Source organism: Pelodiscus sinensis, chromosome 2, assembly GCF_049634645.1.
Source record: "Pelodiscus sinensis isolate JC-2024 chromosome 2, ASM4963464v1, whole genome shotgun sequence".
Classification (NCBI taxonomy): Eukaryota; Metazoa; Chordata; order Testudines; family Trionychidae; genus Pelodiscus; species Pelodiscus sinensis.
In genome coordinates, this window is record NC_134712.1 from 417,485 (window position 1) to 435,783 (window position 18,299).

Consider the following 18,299-nt stretch of genomic DNA (forward strand, 5'->3'; position numbering starts at 1 on the left):
CTGCGCAACCACGCATTTACTTCCTCAATTCGACGATCCCTACCAAGACCTTTTCCTTCAACCGGAAGGATAGATGAGAACACCACCTGCGCCTCAAAGTCCTTGATCCTTCTTCCCAGCACGACATAATCTGCTGTGACCTGCTCAAGGTCATTCTTGGCCATATCGTTAGTTCCCACATGGAGAAGCAGGAAGGGGAAGTGATCCGAAGGTTTAATCACTTTCGGAAGACTCTCGGTCACATCCTGAATGTGAGCTCCTGGTAAGCAGCACACTTCTCAAGATTTCAGGTCTGGATGGCAGATGGATGACTCAGTCCCTCTTAGGAGGGAGTCCGCAACCACCACCATCCATTTTCTTCTTTTGGGGGTGGTGGTCATGGAACCCCCCCATCCCTAGGACTACGCATCCCATGCCTTCCAGTAGATGGTGTTCCCTTCTGATTTCTTCCCTGAGAGGTCTCTGCCAAAGCATTCTCCAACGCAGTGCCTGTGATGAGAGCCTGAAAGTGGTTACTTACCTCTACAACCGTGGTCACGAACCCATCAATCGCGATTGACTGGTCGATTGGGAGAGCCTGACCAGTCGATCATTAGGCATTCAGGGCCCCCACATTTCTCCCCACCCCTAAGAAGCCCCACTACCTACCTCCAGCAAAAAAACAATGGAGGTAGCGCCGCTTCCTGCAGGGTGGATGGAAGTCCCGCAGCTGAGCACCACTTCCAGGGTTTCAGGAAATGTGCTGGCTGCTCCCCTCCCTGAAACAGGCGGTGCGGTACCAGAACCCAGGTCTGTGGTGTACCGGGGACTTCCTGCGCAGTGGGGAGGGGGGATTAGGAGTCCTCAGAGGAGGCACGCACGTGGACTTCCCTCCTCTGTGAGAGGGGGTAGGAGTCCTCAGATATTTTTAAATGCCTCCTGAGCTCCTCTTGTACGTTTCCCAGGCAAACTTGCCTGTTGGCTGCTGCCCTGTTTGCTGCTCTCTGCGTTTGCTCTGGCTGCCTTTTTTATAGGGCTGAGGCTAGGCCCAGCTCAAAGCCTTTCCTCTGATGCAATCAACCCCTGAAGGCCCATCTGAGCTCAGGAAGCTTTGATTATACTTTAGTGTAAAGGTTTTAAAAAATGGCAAGTGTACCTTGCCCCCTTCCCAACTCCCTTTCAAAAGTCCCTGTTTGCAGCCCCTGTTCGCAAAGCTCCCTGGCCTCTGATTCTCTGCTTTATAAAGCTCTGGCTTTCCTGATAGCCCGACCCCCTGATTAAGGCTCAACCAATGAGCAGAAGCTTCTAGCTTTCAAACCTTGATTAGAAGCTCACAGCTTCCAACTGCCAACCACAGCACAGACTCCTTGGGGGAAAAAATCCACATCAATCAATCTACCCAGGGCAGCATAAATGCATCTGCTAGGACCAGGGACTGTAGCTATGGAAGGAGCAAAAGAGGGAGCATTTCTTGTTGCTCTCTGTCACAAACAGGTCCACCTGGTGAAACCCCCAGTATTGGAGACTGGACTAGAGAATGTCATCCCAGTTTTTGACTGGTCTGTGCATTTCATAATTTTCATTTCTCTCTTATGCTTACATTTAATTCTATGAGTAGTGAGTTCTAAAATGCCTAACCTGTTGTGGTTGGAATAACTATCTCTGTGGTAACTGTTTCTCCTGGAAGTGGCTGACGTCCTTGCAGCCCCTGAGAAAGGCAGAGCAAGGCAGAGCAGGGGGTCTCCCCGTGCTGTCCTTGCCTGCAGACACCATTTCTGCAGCTCCCACTGATCAATAATGGGGAACTGTGGCCAGTAGAAGCTGTGGGCTCAGTGCCTGAAGATGAGGGGTAGCACATGGCACCATGGAGCAATTGTTGTACATGCCAGCTGCTTCCAGGAGTGGTGCAGGGCAAGAGCAGGAGTAAACCTGCCTTAACCCCACTGCTCCACCACTCAGAAGCCATCTAAGTAAAATGGTGCCCAACCAGAGTCTGCTTCCTGAACCCCTGTCCCAGCCCTGAATCTCCTCCTACACCCAACCTCTTGCCCCAGACATCAGTCCCCCTGCAACCAAACTCCTTCTGAGAGCTTGCACCCTGAACCCCCTCCTGGACCCCAATCCCCCACCCTGGGCTAAGACGGGAGCCCCTCCCACACTCTGAACCCTTTGTCCCAAGACCAGAGCCTGCACCCTAACCCCCTACTCCAGCCTGGTGAAAGCGAGTGAGGATGGGAGAGGAAGGGAGATGGAGTGAGCAGGTTGAGGCCTCAGAATAAGAGTGGAGCAGAGATAGGGCCTCAAAGAAGGGGCAGGAAGGAAGTGGGGCAAAGGTATTTGGATTTGAGGGAGATCTTACATGGAACTGAAATTAAAAAAGTGATCTTCTGGTTAAAAAGGGTGGAGACCACTGCTGTAAAGGGAAATCATGCCTTTCTAATCTATGAGAGTTCTTTGAGGGAATCAACAAACACGTGGACAAGGGAGATCCAGTGGATATAGTATACTTAGATTTCCAGAAAGCCTTTGACAAGGTCCTTCACCACAGGTTCTTAAGTAAGTTGTCATGGAAGAAGAGGGAAGGACCATTCATGGATTGATAACTGGTTAGTAGACAGGAAATAGCAGGTGGGAATAAATGGTACATTTTCAGACTAGAGAGAGGTAACTAGTGGGGGCCCCCAAGGGTCTGTCCTGGGACCCATCCTATTCAAAGTATTTATAAATAATCTAGAGAAAGGGGTAAACAGTGAGATGGCAAAATTTGCAGATGATCCCAAACTGCTCAAGATAGTTAGCATCAAAGCAGACTGTGAAGAGTTTCAAAAAGATCTCACCAAACTAATGATAGAAATGTAGCCGTGTTAGTCTGGGGTAGCTGAAGCAAAATGCAGGACAATGTAGCACTTTAAAGACTAACAAGTTGGTTTATTAGATGATGAGCTTTCGTGGGCCAGACCCACTTCCTCAGATCAAATAGTGGAAGAAAGTAGTCACAACCATATATACCACAGGATACAATTAAAAAAAATGAACACATATGAAAAGGACAAATCACATTTCAGAACAGGAGGGGGATGCGGGGGGGGGGGGGGAAGGAAGGAAGGTAAGTGTCTGTGAATTGACGATATTAGAGGTGGGGAGAGTGGGATGTTTGTGAGTTAATGGTATTAGAGGTGATAATTGGGAAAGCTATCTTGATAATGTGTAAGATAGTTCAAGTGTTTGTTCAATCCTCTTTGGAGAGTGTCGAATTTTAACATGAATGACAGTTCAGAGGATTCCCTTTCAAGTGCAGATGTAAAAGGTCTTTGTAGCAGAATGCAGGTGGCTAAGTCATTGAGAGAGTGTCCTTTCTGGTTAAAATGGCAAGAAACTGTTTTTTCTTTGTGATCTTATCTGATATCTGTTTTGTGGGCATTAATCCTTTGGCCAAGTGTCTGAGATGTTTGTCCAATGTACATAGCAGACGGACACTTTCGGCACATGATAGCATAGATTATATTTCTGGATGCGCAGGAATATGTGTTCTTGATCTTATAACTCACTTGGTTAGGTCCAATAATGGTATCAGCAGAATAAATATGTGGACAAAGCTGGCAACGGGGTTTGTTGCAAGGGAAGGTACCAGGGTTGGTATTAGTGTGGTATGTCCTGTGGTTGTTGGTAAGAATCATCTTGAGGTTAGGTGGTTGTCTATAGGAGACTATGGGTCTGTCTCCCAGAGCCTCTTGGAGTATGGTATCCTGTTCCAGTATAGGCTGTAGTTTATTGATAATGTGTTGGACAGGTTTAAGTTGGGGGTTGTAGGTGATGACAAGTGGTGTTCTATTGTTGGTTTTCTTGGGTCTGTCTTGAAGTAGATGGTTTCTAGGTATTCGTCTGGCTCTTTCAATTTGCTTTTTTATTTCTCCGGGTGGGTAGTTGAGGTTTATAAATGCTTGGTAGAGATCTTGAAGCTTCTGGTCTCTGTCAGTGGGATTAGAGCAGATGCGGTTGTATCGAAGGGCTTGGCTATAGACGATGGATCGTGTGGTGTGTTTTGGATGGGAGCTGGAAGCATGTAGGTAACTGTATGAGTCGGTGGGTTTTCTGTAGAGAGTGGTGTCTAATTTTCCATTGTTGATTTGTACTGTGGTGTCCAGGAAGTGGATTTCTCGTGTAGAATGGTCCAGGCTGAGGTTGATGGTGGGGTGTAGGTTGTTGAAATCTCTGTGGAATATCTCCAGTGTTTCTTGGCCATGCGTCCAGATCATAGAATCATAGAATAATAGGACTGGAAGGGACCTCAAGAGGTCATCGAGTCCAGCCCCCTCCCTCAAGGCAGGACCAAGCTCCACCTACACCATCCCTGACAGATGTCTATCTAACCTGTTCTTAAAGATCTCCAGAGAGGGAGATTCCACCACCTCCCTTGGCAATTTATTCCAATATTTGACCACCCTGACAGTTAGGAATTTTTTCCTAATGTCCAATCTAAACCTCCCCTGCTGCACTTTAAGCCCATTACTCCTTGTCCTGTCCTCAGAAACCAAGAGGAACAAATTTTCTCCTTCCTCCTTGTGATACCCCACCATCAACCTCAGCCTGGACCATTCTACACGAGAAATCCACTTCCTGGACACCACAGTACAAATCAACAATGGAAAATTAGACACCACTCTCTACAGAAAACCCACCGACTCATACAGTTACCTACATGCTTGGTTGAACAAACACTTGAACTATCTTACACATTATCAAGATAGCTTTCCCAATTATCACCTCTAATACCATTAACTCACAAACATCCCACTCTCCCCACCTCTAATATCGTCAATTCACAGACACTTACCTTCCTTCCTCCCCCTTCCCCCCCCCCCGCATCCTCCTCCTGTTCTGAAATGTGATTTGTCCTTTTCATATGTGTTCATTTTTTTTAATCGTATCCTTTGGTATATATGGTTGTGACTATTTTCTTCCACTATTTGATCTGAGGAAGTGGGTCTGGCCCACGAAAGCTCATCATCTAATAAACCATCTTGTTAATCTTTAAAGTGCTACATTGTCCTGCATTTTGCTTCACCAAACTAAGTGATGGGGCAACAAAATGGCAAACAAAATTTAAAGTTGATAAATGTAAAGGCTCCCAATAGTCCCACAGTATTCAACGCGGGGGGGGGGGGGGGTCATAGGAAGGGGGATAATCATAGAATACTAGGACTGGAAGGGACCTCGAGAGGTCATCGAGTCCAGTCCCCTGCCCCCATGCTGGAACCATTGGTGGGACCATTGGTATCCACTCCGGGTACCAATGAGGACAGAGAGGTCTTTCATGATAAGGTTGAAACTGATGAGATGTAACACTGCTCTACAGCCAAAATGCTTCTGAAATAAATGTAGTCAAACTTTACTAATTCTGGGTCACTGAGAACGAAAATGATGCTTACAATTGTTGATTGGCTCTAGTTTTCAAGATATGCTATTGGGTCAGTATATACGACCCTTGACTTGTGAATGGCGGAGGATAAGTGAGTTATAAAGGGAAGGGATCTCAATTTAAACCGGAAATGACTAAAATACATCTTTGACTGGATCTATGAATAAATCTATGAGTGGGTTTGGACAGTACTTGCTTTTCAGGCAAAACAATGAATGATGCAATCTGAAGCTGGTATTGTGTCATACATGATATGAATTGCATCATGTTATTCCTAGAAGTCATGGATGATGCAGTCATAATGACGCTTACATCACTCTGCTGAACAAATTGCCCTGTATCAGCTCTAGAAATCATACAGTGTCGTGCTCTCTTATTTGTCAATGTTTGATTTTTCAAAGGGACACATTTCTGTTTAGCCAAAGTGAGCAGAGATGCCTTGTACTTGTATGAACAGTGCAGATAACTTCTGCTATGTTTGTGGTGAAGTGACTTTTGCATCACAAAAGCGCAGTATAACCACTATGGTTAAGAAAGCCTATCACCTTTATTTTGGCTGCAAAATTGGAGATCAGGACAAGAAGTGGGCCCCACACATATGCTGCAATACTTGTGCAACAAATCTTCGCCAGTGGTTGAAGAGGAAAAGGAAATCTATGCCTTTTGCAGTGCCAATGATTTGGAGAGAGCCAACAGATCATACCATCAATTGTTACTTCTGCATGGTGCCTCCAGTTGGGAAAGGTGTGTCAAAGAAGAAAAAGTGGACTGTGCATTATCCAAACATTCCATCAGCTATACGCCCAGTACCCCACGGAGAAGGACTGCCGGTTCCTGATGCACCAGAATCATTCTCACTTGAGTCAGACGAGGAAGAGGAAGAGGATGAAACTTCTGGTCCTGAACCATCAATGTCACAGGACCCACATTTTCTCCCATCCTCCTCCTCTGAACCACACCTCATAACACAAGGTGAACTGAATGACCTTGTCAGGGATTTGGAACTACCCAAGAATAAGGCAGAGCTGTTGGGCTCCAGACTACAGCAGTGGAATCTCCTGGCAGGTGATGTTAGGGTTTCCATGTTCCTTGACCGTCAAAAGGATCTTGTCCCATTCTTCTTCATGGAAGGTGATCTTTTAGCCTGCAACAACATCGATGGTGTGATGGCAGCCCTCAACATCGTTCACGATCCAGATGAGTGGAGACTGTTCACTGATTCATCGAAGACGAGTCTTAAAACTGTTTTGCTGCATAATGGCAATGTTTTGCCATCAATTCCAGTTGGTCATGCAGTCCATATGAAGGAAACCTATGACAACATGAAACAACTTTTGAGGTGCATAAACTATGACCAACATCAGTGGCAGCTTTGTGGTGATCTGAAGGTTGTTGCTCTCTTGCTTGGTCTGCAGACTGGATACACAAAGTACTGCTGTTTTCTCTGCGAATGGGATAGTCGTGCAGAGATTCCCACTACAACAAGATAGATTGGCCACTCTGACAGTCATTGGAGCCTGGGAGGAAAAGTGTTCAGCATCCACCACTTGTTGAATCAAGGAAGATTTTGTTACCACCCTTACACATCAAGCTGGGTCTGATGAAGAACTTTGTCAAGGCCATGGACAAAACACAAGCAGCTTTCAAGTACCTCCGTGGAAAATTTCCAAGGTTAAGTGAAGCTAAGATAAAGGAAGGTGTCTTTGTTGGTCCTCAGATTCGTGAACTTCTTTGAGATGATGTATTTGACCATGCACTGCGTGGCAAGATAAGGTGGCATAGAAAGCCTTCCAGTTAGTGGCAATAAACTTTCTTGGAAACAAGGCAGACAACTACAGGTTGTTGGTGGAAAACCTCCTCAAGGCATACAAAAGCCTTGGTTGCAACATGTCACTAAAGATACATTTTTTGCACTCTCATCTAGATTTTTTTCCACCAAACTGCGGAGCAGTGAGCGACGAGCATGGCGAGCGATTTCACCAGGACATTGCGACAATGGAGAAATGCTATCAGGGCAAATGGAGCCCATCAATGCTTGCAGACTATTGCTGGACAGTGACAAGAGATGCTCCATTTAATGAATACAAGAGACAAGCCAAGAAGCGCTAAGTAGACACTGAATAGGACTAAACTATGTACATAATAGTTTTTTGCCTTTTGTTTCATAATAAATTTTATTTATATAACCCTTTTGCTGATTTTTAAAGTGTTACATAAACAGGACAGGTGAAATATTATCATGTAAAGCAACCAAAAACACATGAAAAGACCTAGGTTTACAATTTATGATTAAAACTCTACTATCTATACAATACACATAGACGTAAAATGTAAAAACTTAAATATCTTGGAAACAGTAGCCAATCAGTTGTTTTACTTGTCATATTTGAATTCAGCACATCAAAATACATAATAAATAGCACGTTTTATCTCTGAAGCAGACGACTTCTAAAAAATTGTAGACCAGTGTAATTGGAGATAAGTGCTGTGAAGAAAAAATGCTGCCTTGATCATATTCAGCAACTGCAGTGTTTCTCTGTGTCAGTGGGGGTCCAGTGTCAGATAATGAAGGACCTGCTGAGTCAGCTAAGCACAGGGAGCTCCTGATGGGGGAGGAGAGCTCATTTGAACGCTGTTATCTTCAGCTGCTAATCTCTCATCCTGCATTTGTGCAGGGTTTTGATCATGGTGTGTTGAAGCTGCTGCTGGGGTGGGCTTCCCTGCAGGCGACTGAGGTGGAGGTGGTGACAAGGACTTTCAAAGGCAGTTCTGCACTTTCTCTTGACACCAAATGCTGTGGCACTGGTTTGTGTGGTGCCATGGTCTTCTGGCACAGCCTCTCAGGTGCCACTGATGAGCGTGGCAACCCCAAGTTGGTAAGGGTTGCAGCAATGGCGGTGCCTGATAAGGATTTTGCTGCCAGCTTCCCTGGTGCGTGCAACACGTCCCCAATGGTCAGCCTGGAGGACAGCTTCGTAGGTAGCGATCTGGCAGGGGAGACTATTGCCCTGTGCTGCTTCTGGGACAATGGTGACATGGACCTGTGCTTTAGGTCTCCATGTTTCATGGTTAGTTCAGGCTGATCTGAGGGTTGCAGCGCCCTTTCAAACATGATCATGTGGAGGCACATTTTACGGTCCTTCCTGGCCCTGGCCGTGTGGCTCCTGTAGTGATCAGATTTTTGGGGGGCTTGTGCCTCCCCCAAACATCTTATGCAGGAATCATAGTATACACTTTTTATTTACATTGTACACACTTTTTAAAACCCTGAGGCCTGGGCATGGTTGGATCTTATTCAGGCTTGGGTGCCTCGTTTCATCTTCTTCACTCTTTTTTTTTTTTAAGAGAGAAACCCTGCTGAGGGAGCGAAGAGGGGAGTGAGGAGAATCAAAGCCGCTGTGGCTGAGGGGGTCTGTATGCTGGAACCGTGTGTTCTTTCTCTTTGCAGTTTTTCTCTTTGAAGTTGTGTCAATTGATCAATTAAGGGCAATAGCCCATAAGGAAAAGCAAGTAAGTGTGAAGAAACGCCTGAGGCAAGAGAGAGATGAGAGCTCCATCCCTGACTCAAGACTTTGAAGAGGAACTGAAGGGGGAGGGGTCAGGCTCCACATGAGGCGCCTCCTGCACGTGTGCAGCCCAATTGTCAACTGCTACGAAAAGCTCCGAACTGCAGCTCCAGGGATCACCCGTCACCAACAGTGGAGCACCCACGGTGACATTACCTGAAGAAGAACTGACTGTCCCTCTTGCCCACATGCTCAGGGTTTAGCTGATCACCATATTTGGGGTGGGGAAGGAATTTTCCTCCAGGGTAGATTGGCAGAGGCCCTGGAGGTTTTTCGCCTTCCTCTGTAGCATGGGGCACAGATCACAGCTAGAGGATTCTCTGCATCTTGGGGTCTTCAAAGTATTTGAAGGCTTCAATATCTGAGATATAGGTGAGAGGATTATTCTGGGAGGGGTGGGTGAGATTCTGTGGCCTGCACTGTGCAGGGGGTCAGACTAGATGATCATAATGGTCCCTTCTGACCTTAAAGTCTATGAGTCCCTCCCTAAGTAGAGTACTTTGTATTTTTCTTTATTAAACTACCTCAGACCATTTCTCCAGTTTGTCCAGATTATTTTGAATTATGACCTTATTTTCCAAAGCAGTTGCCACCCTTCCCAGCTTCGTATCATCTGCAAACTTAATAAGCGTACTCCCTATGCCATCATCTAAATCATTGATGAAGATATTGAACAGAACCTGTCCCAAAACAGACCCCCATGCCATTCCACCATGATTGTGAACCGTTAATAACTACTCTTTGAGAACGGTTATCCAGCCAGTTATGTGCCCACCTTATAGCAGCCCCATCTAGGTTGTATTTCCCTAGTTTATTGATAAGATGATCATGCAAGACCATGTCAAATACCTTACTACAGTCTAGGTATACCATGTCCACAACTTCTCCCTTATCCACAAGACTTGTTACCCTATCAAAGAAAGGTATCACAGTGGTTTGACGTTATTTATTCTTTAGAAATCCATGCTGGCTGTTACCTATTACCTTATTATCTTCCACATGTTTGCAGATGGATTCCTTAATTCCTTTTTTCATTATCATGCCTGGCACAGAAGTTACACTGACTGGTCTGTCGTTTCCTGGGTTGTTCTTATTTCCCTTTTTATAGATGGGCACTAGATTTTCCCTTTCCCAGTCTTCTGGAATCTTCCCAACTTCCATGATTTTTCAAAGATGATAGCTAAAGGCTCAAATATCTCCTCTATCAGCCCCTTGAGTATTCTAGGATGCATTTCATCAGGCCCTGGTGACTTGAAGACATCTAACTTTTCTAAGTAATTATTAACTTGTTCTTTTTTTTAAAAAATTATCTTCTAAAACTACCCCACTTCCACTAGCATTCACTATGTTAGGAATCCTGTCATCATCCATCTTCTTGATGAAAACCAAAAAACCAAAACAAAGAAGTCATTAAGCACCTCCGCCATTTCCAAGTTTTATGTTATTGTTTCTCCCTCCTCACTGAGCAATGGCCCTAACCTATTCTTGGTCTTCCTCTTGTTTCTAATACATTTGTAGAGTATCTTCTTGTTACTTTAGGCCTCTAGCTAGATTGAGCTCATTTTGTGGCTTTGCCTTTCTAATCTTGCCCCTGAACACGTGTGATGTTTACTTATATTAATCCTTTGTAATTTGATGTAGTTTCCACTTTTTATATGATTCTTTTTTTATTTTTAGATCATATAAGATCTCCTGGTTGATCCAAAGTGGTCTCCTGCCATGTGTTCTATCTTTCTTATGCAGTGGAATACTTTGCTTTTGGGCCCTTAATAATGTCCCTTTAAACAGCTGCCAACTCTCTTCAGTTGTTTTTCCCCTTAGTCTTGTTTCCCATGGGATCTTACCTACTAGCTCTCTGAATTTATTAAAATCTGCCTTCCTGAAATCCATTGTCTCTATTTTGCGGTTCTCCCTTCTACCATTCCTTAGAATCATGAACTGTATGAGTACATAATTACTTTCCCCCAAGCTGCCTTCCACTTTCAATTTTTCAACCAGTTCCCCCCTATTTGTTAAAATCAAATCAAGAACAGCTTCCTCACAGTAGCTTTCTCAACCTTCTGAAATAAAAATTTGTCTCCAATGAAGTTGAAGAATGTATTGGATAATATGTGCCCTGCTGTGTTAGTTTCCCAACATATGCCTGGGTAGTTGAAGTCTCCCATCACCACCAAATCCTGTGCTTATATAGTGGCAAATTCAGATAATTTCAGTCTTACTTTGTTCCCAACATTCAGCTAGCTTTTTTGACTGCTGCTGAAGCTTGAAAAGATGTTTTCATGAACTACCTACAAGGACTCCAGGGTCTTTTTCCTGAGTGATCACAGCTAATATACACCTTATTCATGTTTTTATTTTGGGGTTGTTTTCCAATGTGCATTACTTTGTATGTATCAACACTGATTTTCATCTGCCATTTTGTTTGCCAAGACACCTAATTTTTGATAACCTTTTGTAACTCTTCACAGTCTGCTTTGGATTTAACTATCTTGAATAATTTTATATCATCTGCAAATTTTGCCACCTTACTGTTTACCCCTTTTCCAGACCATTTATAAACTCCAGTCATCTGAAGAAGTGGGCTGTGCCCACAAAAGCTCATGATACCATCTGCATGTTTTGTTAGTCTATAAAGTTCTACCAGACTATTTGTTGTTTTTTAAATGTATAAATATGTTAAACAGTAATGGTTCCACTGCAGATCCCTGGGGAGCACTACTATTTACTCTTCTCTATTTTGAAAACTGACCGTTTATTCCTATGTCCTTTGTTTTCTTTTAACCAGTTACTGATTCATGAGATGACCTTAGCTCTTATCCCATGACTGCTTATGAGCTTTAGCGAGGGACCTTGTAAAAGCAATCTGAAAGCCCAAGTTCACTATACCCACTCAATCACGTTTGTCCACGTTTGTTCACCACCTCATAGATTTCGAATGGATTAGTGAGACATGATTTCCCTTTACAAAAGTTGTAGTGACTCTTCCCAAACAAATACTGTTCACCTCTGTGTTTGATAAATTTGTTCTTTACAACAGTTTCAGCCAATTTGCCGGATATAAAAATTATGCTTACCAGCCTGTAGTTTCAAAGATCATCTCCAGAGCTCCTCCTTTTGGCCTTTGGCCTTTCCCCAGAATTATAAAGGATGTTAAAACAACATTAAAATAACAGATCCCCGGGGCAAGATTTCCTCTAAGCTGTGTGGTATCATGGCCCCGCAGCTGCTTAATCAGCCCTTCCCAGTCAGGGCTCAGAGAAGACTGAAACAGTGGAGGGGTCAGTCCCTCACCCCTGGGTATTTACAGCTACATACTTATTTAGCCCAGGCCCTAATAACATTAGTATCTGAGAACAGTGGGCGATAGAGCTCTGGGATAGAGGTGCTCAGCTTTCTCCCTGGCTTCTCATGCTGGGAGGGATTAGGGTTTGGTCGGAAGAGGTTCCATTTCTCCATTGAAGATCCTGAGGTTTACCATATCCACCAATTCCTACCTTTCATTCTGCAGTATCTTCTTGCTCAGAATTGCCTCTGCCAGTCCAGTCTCTATTCCCTCCAGTTGTCTCTTTACAGCATCAAACATGTTCACTTCCATCATGTCAAACACCACTGGCTTTCCATATCTAAGGGCAAAGGTCTCAATGGTTGAGCATCTGTACTACCGAGCAGTCCAAGGTCCTTGGCACAAAAGATAGACTAAAACAGCTCTCTCTCTTAATAATGGTGGCCAGCATTCCCTTTAGCACCCTGTGAGGTGGGGACTGGGGAGAAAAGGCCTTCCACTCAGCCAGCATTCCCTTTTATGAATGAAGGCTGCAAGTGGTTCCTGGGAAGGAAGTGCAGCTACTTCTACTTGCAGAGTTGGCAGAGGGGATCAAAAAGCAACTCACTCCCTTACAGCCACGTGCACTACCAGCTAAGAATTTTATTCCTTCAACTCACTCATCTGCTTCCTCTGAAATCATCTGGAGCAACAATCTAGGTTGCATCCCAGCCTGTAATCCTGCCCTCCTACTCCTGATGCTCTACCATGTACCTGAGGGCCCCCAACAAGGCCAGTCGAATGGTTTCCATGTTCATATCATTTGGATTCAATGTGTTCAAGTAATTAGTGTCTCGATACCGCAGAAAAGTTGCAGCCTGTCCAGATGGATCAATGATTAATGGCCATCTGTATGTGAAGAAAAGACGCATGCCCATCATTAGTTGGGACAGGAAACTAAGCATCTGAACTAGAAATGAAAGACCTAATACTAAAACTCAATGCAACCAACAAATATTTCCCTCCACCTGCTAGAGAACTAGCAACAACAAGTCACTCCCTCCAACCACCCTGGGAGGAACCTGATATTACCCAGTGTGGAAGCAAGGATTATGTGTAGCCATCTTAGATTTGTTAAGAATGGACCTAACCCTAACCCTAACCTTGCGAGAACTGTAAAAAATTCGCTCTTGCACTCGTCTCGCTTTAGGAAATAAGGATGAAATGCTGACTCTAGTGAGAATCTCAAGATAAGGTGGCGTCTGAAGGGAATTATTATGGGAAGGAGAATAATTTTTTATGGTTATTATATGTAACGGGAATGTATATATATTGGCTTTAATTGTTTTGTTTTTTGAAGGTCTGCCTCGCAGTCCCTTCCCGTGCAACTGTTCATGAAATAAATTGCCTCTGGCTACTTGTTGCTAACAAACGCAGAGTGAGGACCTGTTTTCTTCCACACCCAGAATTGGACATTCCTGTTTGTATTCCAGAACTTGACAGTACTGCAGTCAGCACTGCCAGCTGAAAGCCAAACATCACAGAGCTGGGAATAATCTCAGACCCTTGAGAGACAAGGCCAGAAAGCAATTTGTTAATCAGATTGGAAGGTTTGGACAGAAAGTTATGGAAGACAGTGAGTGAAAAGGAACCTTGGTTTTAGGACCCTTTGTGTGTGGTTATAGCTGGAAATAATAGAAATACTTTGAGATACATGAATAGTTTGTGGAAATCAGGAGAATTAGTGACCCAGCAGCAGTTGTTATGCTGGACCTAATAGGAGTTACCATAGGTTATGTGCTTTGTTAGAGATAGCTATACAAGATTAGGTAAAAGTAAATAAATACCGTAGAGCCATCCGAGGGAACTTTTCTTTGGGCAAGAAGCTGACATCTAAATTCTCCATCAGCTGAAAGGAAAGTGGGCCCCTGGAAGCCCAGCTTTATCTGGGGTATTTTAAAACCTGTGTGTATGTGTGCACACATGCTAAAATCTAATAAATAATAGTTTTAGATAAACCATTGATATAAGTGAGCATGCTCTATCACAGTGGTTAGCAACCTTTTTTCCACTGCAACCCCCATGGCTGGGCCCAGCCATTGTTGGCCACGTGGTGCGGGGCTCAGATCCGGGTGGCCAGGGGCTGGGCCCGGCCGTTGGTGGCTGCGTGGCATGGCAACCCCCCAGGAAGATGTCCGCAACTCCTTTGGGGTTCATGACCCATGGGTTGCGCACCACTGCTCTATCAGATGGAACCGCTGTGCTCCCTGACATTGCCTAGAGAAGAACCATTAAATTACCACTGGTTTAGGTTCTGAGATGGTAACACTGGTTGCACCAGGGAGATGATTCCTCATTATACACCTTCTTCTTGTGTGATTCCCAGAAGTGAGTCTAAAAGACACTCCATATATTTCACCCCACCTCTGGGTATCCCTCTTTTTCTCCATTTTCTCTCAAGTTATAAGGTGATCAAAATTAGTGTATTCCCTGTGTCTCGTGTCAGGGCTTAGCAGATTTCATGCATTTAACAAATAAATAATATAAATGAAAATAGCAATAATAAAAGAGCCTTCACCGTGGGATAAGATGGTACCAGTCCAATAGCCCACTTCATCAAGGCTGCTTATTATCGTCAAAGGACATATTGATACTTCTAAGTCAGCCCCTTTGTAAGAGCTCTCTTACTCTGGCTGTGTCTAGACTACATCCCTTTTCTCAAAAAAGGGATGTAAATTAGACACATCAAAATTGCAAATGAAGCCAGGATTTAAATTTCCCACACTTCATTTGCATAATGGCAGCCATGGGTTTTTTTCAACATGGGGCTTTTTGATAGAAAAACGGCAATTTAGATGGGGATCTTTTGAAAATAACACCCTTTTTCAAAAGATCCTGTACTCTTCAAAAAATGAGGTTTACAGGATTTTTCAAAAAAGGGTTTTATTTTTGAAAGATCCCCATCTAAACTGCTGTTTTTCTATCGAAAAGCCCCATGTTGAAAAAACTGCGGCCACCATTATGCAAATGAAGCATGGGAAATTTAAATCCCAGCTTCATTTGCAATTTTGAAGTGTCTAATTTACATCCCTTTTTCGAAAAAAGGGATGTAGTATGGACAGAGCCTCAGTGTTGAGGGAAGCCATTTCTGCATGACACAAACATGAAAGCAAGGACACTGTCTTTTCTAACTCACCGTCCATCTGAATGGATTTTGCCTCCCACATCCTTCAATAGCACATCATCAAGCTCCTGTACAGAGCACTTCAGCCCTTGGAATTCATTCCCTGCCCCTAGTAAAGGATAGAGAAAGAACTGAATAGCATTATCTATTCTACATAAAAATGCAAGAATATTAATGTTGAATGGCTAAGCACTTTCAAGGAAAGTGAAGCATGCCCTGTCAGAAAAAACTATTATTATTTATATTACCATACTGCCACTTCCCTTGAAAGATGAGTCCATAGGACAGTAACACTCACAGTCAGGAAATTTTCCTAGATATTGCCCCCTAATTTTTCACTTCCTTAACTTCACTAGGGATATTAAGTATCAGCTATTTGTGTAAACATGTAACAGCTGGAAATGTTAGCAGTTACACGTTTATATACTGGGGGGGAGGGGGGAGCCAATGCTCATGGCTCCGTCTGTCTCCCTCCAGCTGCCTCTGATAAAGAGGCAGCAGCACAGGGGGTAGGTGGCTCCGCAGGAGCCGATATGCACAGGGAGCCTGCTTGGAAGCTGTTTCCCATGTGCACAAGCTCTAGCCTCTGCCCCCCCACACACTTCTGCTTCTCTATTAGAGGAAGCAGTATAGGGGGGTGGGAAAAGGGGTCGCTCTGTGGGAGCTGGTACTTGTGGGGAACCAGCTTTTAAGCCAGCTCTCCCCTGCCACTCCCCACAGTGCTGCCTCTGTGGGAGGCAGGAGGTGGGTGGGTGGGTGGGGGGGGCGGTGAGGCAGCTCCACAGAAGCTGACACGTGTGGAGAACTGGCTTAAAAGCTGCCTCCCCATGCATGCCGGCTCCCCCTGCTTCCCTGCTGCCACTGTGGGAGGCAGCAAAAGCGGGGGAGGGGGAAGGGGAAGAGGGAAAGGCAGATCCATGGACCTGGCTCCATATGCATATTCACTCCTGCCTGCCTCCTCTCCACCTCCCCGCTGCCTCTAATATAGAGACAGCAACACAGGGAGCTGGCTCGAAAGCCTGTTCCCACATGTACAGGCTCCCACCTGCCCCCTTCACCTCCATGCTGCTGCCTATCAGAGGCAGCAGTGGGCGGAGGTGGGACGCAGGCAGCTCTGTGGGAGGCCAGCAGGCAAGCAGCTCCGTGGGAGCTGGCTTAAAAGCTGGCTCCCCATGCCACGTCCCCCACTAGCTGTCTTACAGAGGCAGCAAGGGGGGAAGTGTATGTAGTCGATAGGATTGATCTATAAACCTAGGCTTATTGGTTAATCGTGTAACCAACTACAAGTTGATATCCCTTAATCTCACCCTATTGCCTTAGGTGTACCCACTTGGACTACTCTGCAGAATTCTTCTTCCTCCTTGATGTTTATGCTCTTTGGATATTTGAATCTTCACAGACATATATTGATTATAGCACCGGAAGAGAACATTGGGATTATCTAATCTGATTTTCTGCATAACACAGGCCAGGGAACATCACTCGATAACTTTTCCTCATGGCCAGTAATGTCCCTTCCCCATGCAGACACTTATAGACTGATCAAATCCATTATTTTGGTTCTTATACTAGGATTAAAGGGCCCACATTGTATATCTGAGCTCAAATACAAGATTTAAGCACCAAACGTAGGTGACAAGATTTGAAAATATGCTTAGGACTATAAAAGACATAACAACAAAGTTGCATTGCATCTTCCATTCCAAAATCTCTTCTGGGCCAGAGGCTATTCATTTCCTAACCCAGCACCAGCAAGCAACATGCCTGAGGTCAGAAAATGCAGACTGGCACTAATCACTTCATTGGTTTCTTTGTAACCACCCAGAGCTATGAGATGGTACTCAACAGTATCATTCCACTGTCTCTAAGTTTACCATATTTTTTCTAATAATTTTAATCTTAATTAATATAATTAGTTTATGAAGCATCTTGTGCCCAGCTGGCAGGATCTTGGTTTTTTATTAGTTTGTTTGTTTTTTTTCCAGTTCTGACTAGTAGCTTATTGCAGCAGATCTTTCATACCTGGTCTAAATATTCCAATCCCATATCCCTGAAGCACATGTATAATAAGTAGGATCCATATGGACAAAGAGTCAAAGAACTATAGGTATACCTGTGTCCTGATCAAGAATTTCCCTCTCTCCCCAATCTAACTCCATTAAGTTGTTTATGACCAAGGCCTAACCTTACCTTTCTGAGTCTGTTCTCGCAACTGGAGCCTAGCCAGGGACAGTTTCTCCTCTGCTTTCTCAGCAGTCAAACGCAGAGTTTCCACCAACTTTTCTGCATCATTAATTGCCTAAAGTAAGGAAATGCAATTAGAGCAAGTTTTCATCAACTTCAAAACCAGATGGGACAAACTAGATCACAGAAGCTGAACTCTTATATAAAACAGTCCATAGAATTTCTTTCTGGTATCAGTCTCACCAATACTGTATATAAAATTAAATCATCATTCTATTTTTACTTAATACTGCCTTATACACCTAAGGACTACATTAGACCCTTTTACCACAACATCAGACTGGGAGTCCATATTCAGTTGCTTCTCTACTATGACCCCTAAATCCTTTAAGAAGTCACTGATTTCTGGGATACATTCCCCCACTCTGTAATGGGATCTGATTTCTTTGTTTCTAGAGCTGTGAACTTCTATTGTCTTATTAAAACATTTTTAAATGGGCCTAGTTTGCAGATGATACTGCACTGCTCAAGATAGTTACGAGAGTCCACCGTAAGGAGTTGTTTGGACTGGAAGCAAGGCTTTGAGCCAGTGCACCTGCTTTCAACTGGCAATCTTATAAAACAGGATGAAGTATAATAAAGACAAATGCAAAGTGCTCCACTTAGGAAGGAGCAATCAGTTTCACACATACAGAATGGGAAGCA

The 18,299-nt window shown here is 44.1% G+C and overlaps 1 protein-coding gene across 13 annotated transcripts in view; it reads right to left on the reverse strand.

Annotated features, from left to right (window-relative positions):
* The window catches only part of IQANK1 (IQ motif and ankyrin repeat containing 1), a 172,959-nt gene that overhangs the window by 32,800 nt on the left and 121,860 nt on the right, over positions 1-18,299 (reverse strand). For all 13 annotated transcript variants that reach the window (XM_075919896.1, XM_075919900.1, XM_075919904.1 and 10 more), the window contains 4 exons: positions 17,601-17,709; positions 15,423-15,519; positions 13,001-13,135; positions 12,459-12,587 (listed from right to left, as the gene is read on the reverse strand). In XM_075919896.1, coding sequence (XP_075776011.1) covers positions 12,459-12,587; positions 13,001-13,135; positions 15,423-15,519; positions 17,601-17,709 — 470 coding nt within the window. The remainder of the gene's footprint in view (positions 1-12,458; positions 12,588-13,000; positions 13,136-15,422; positions 15,520-17,600; positions 17,710-18,299) is intronic.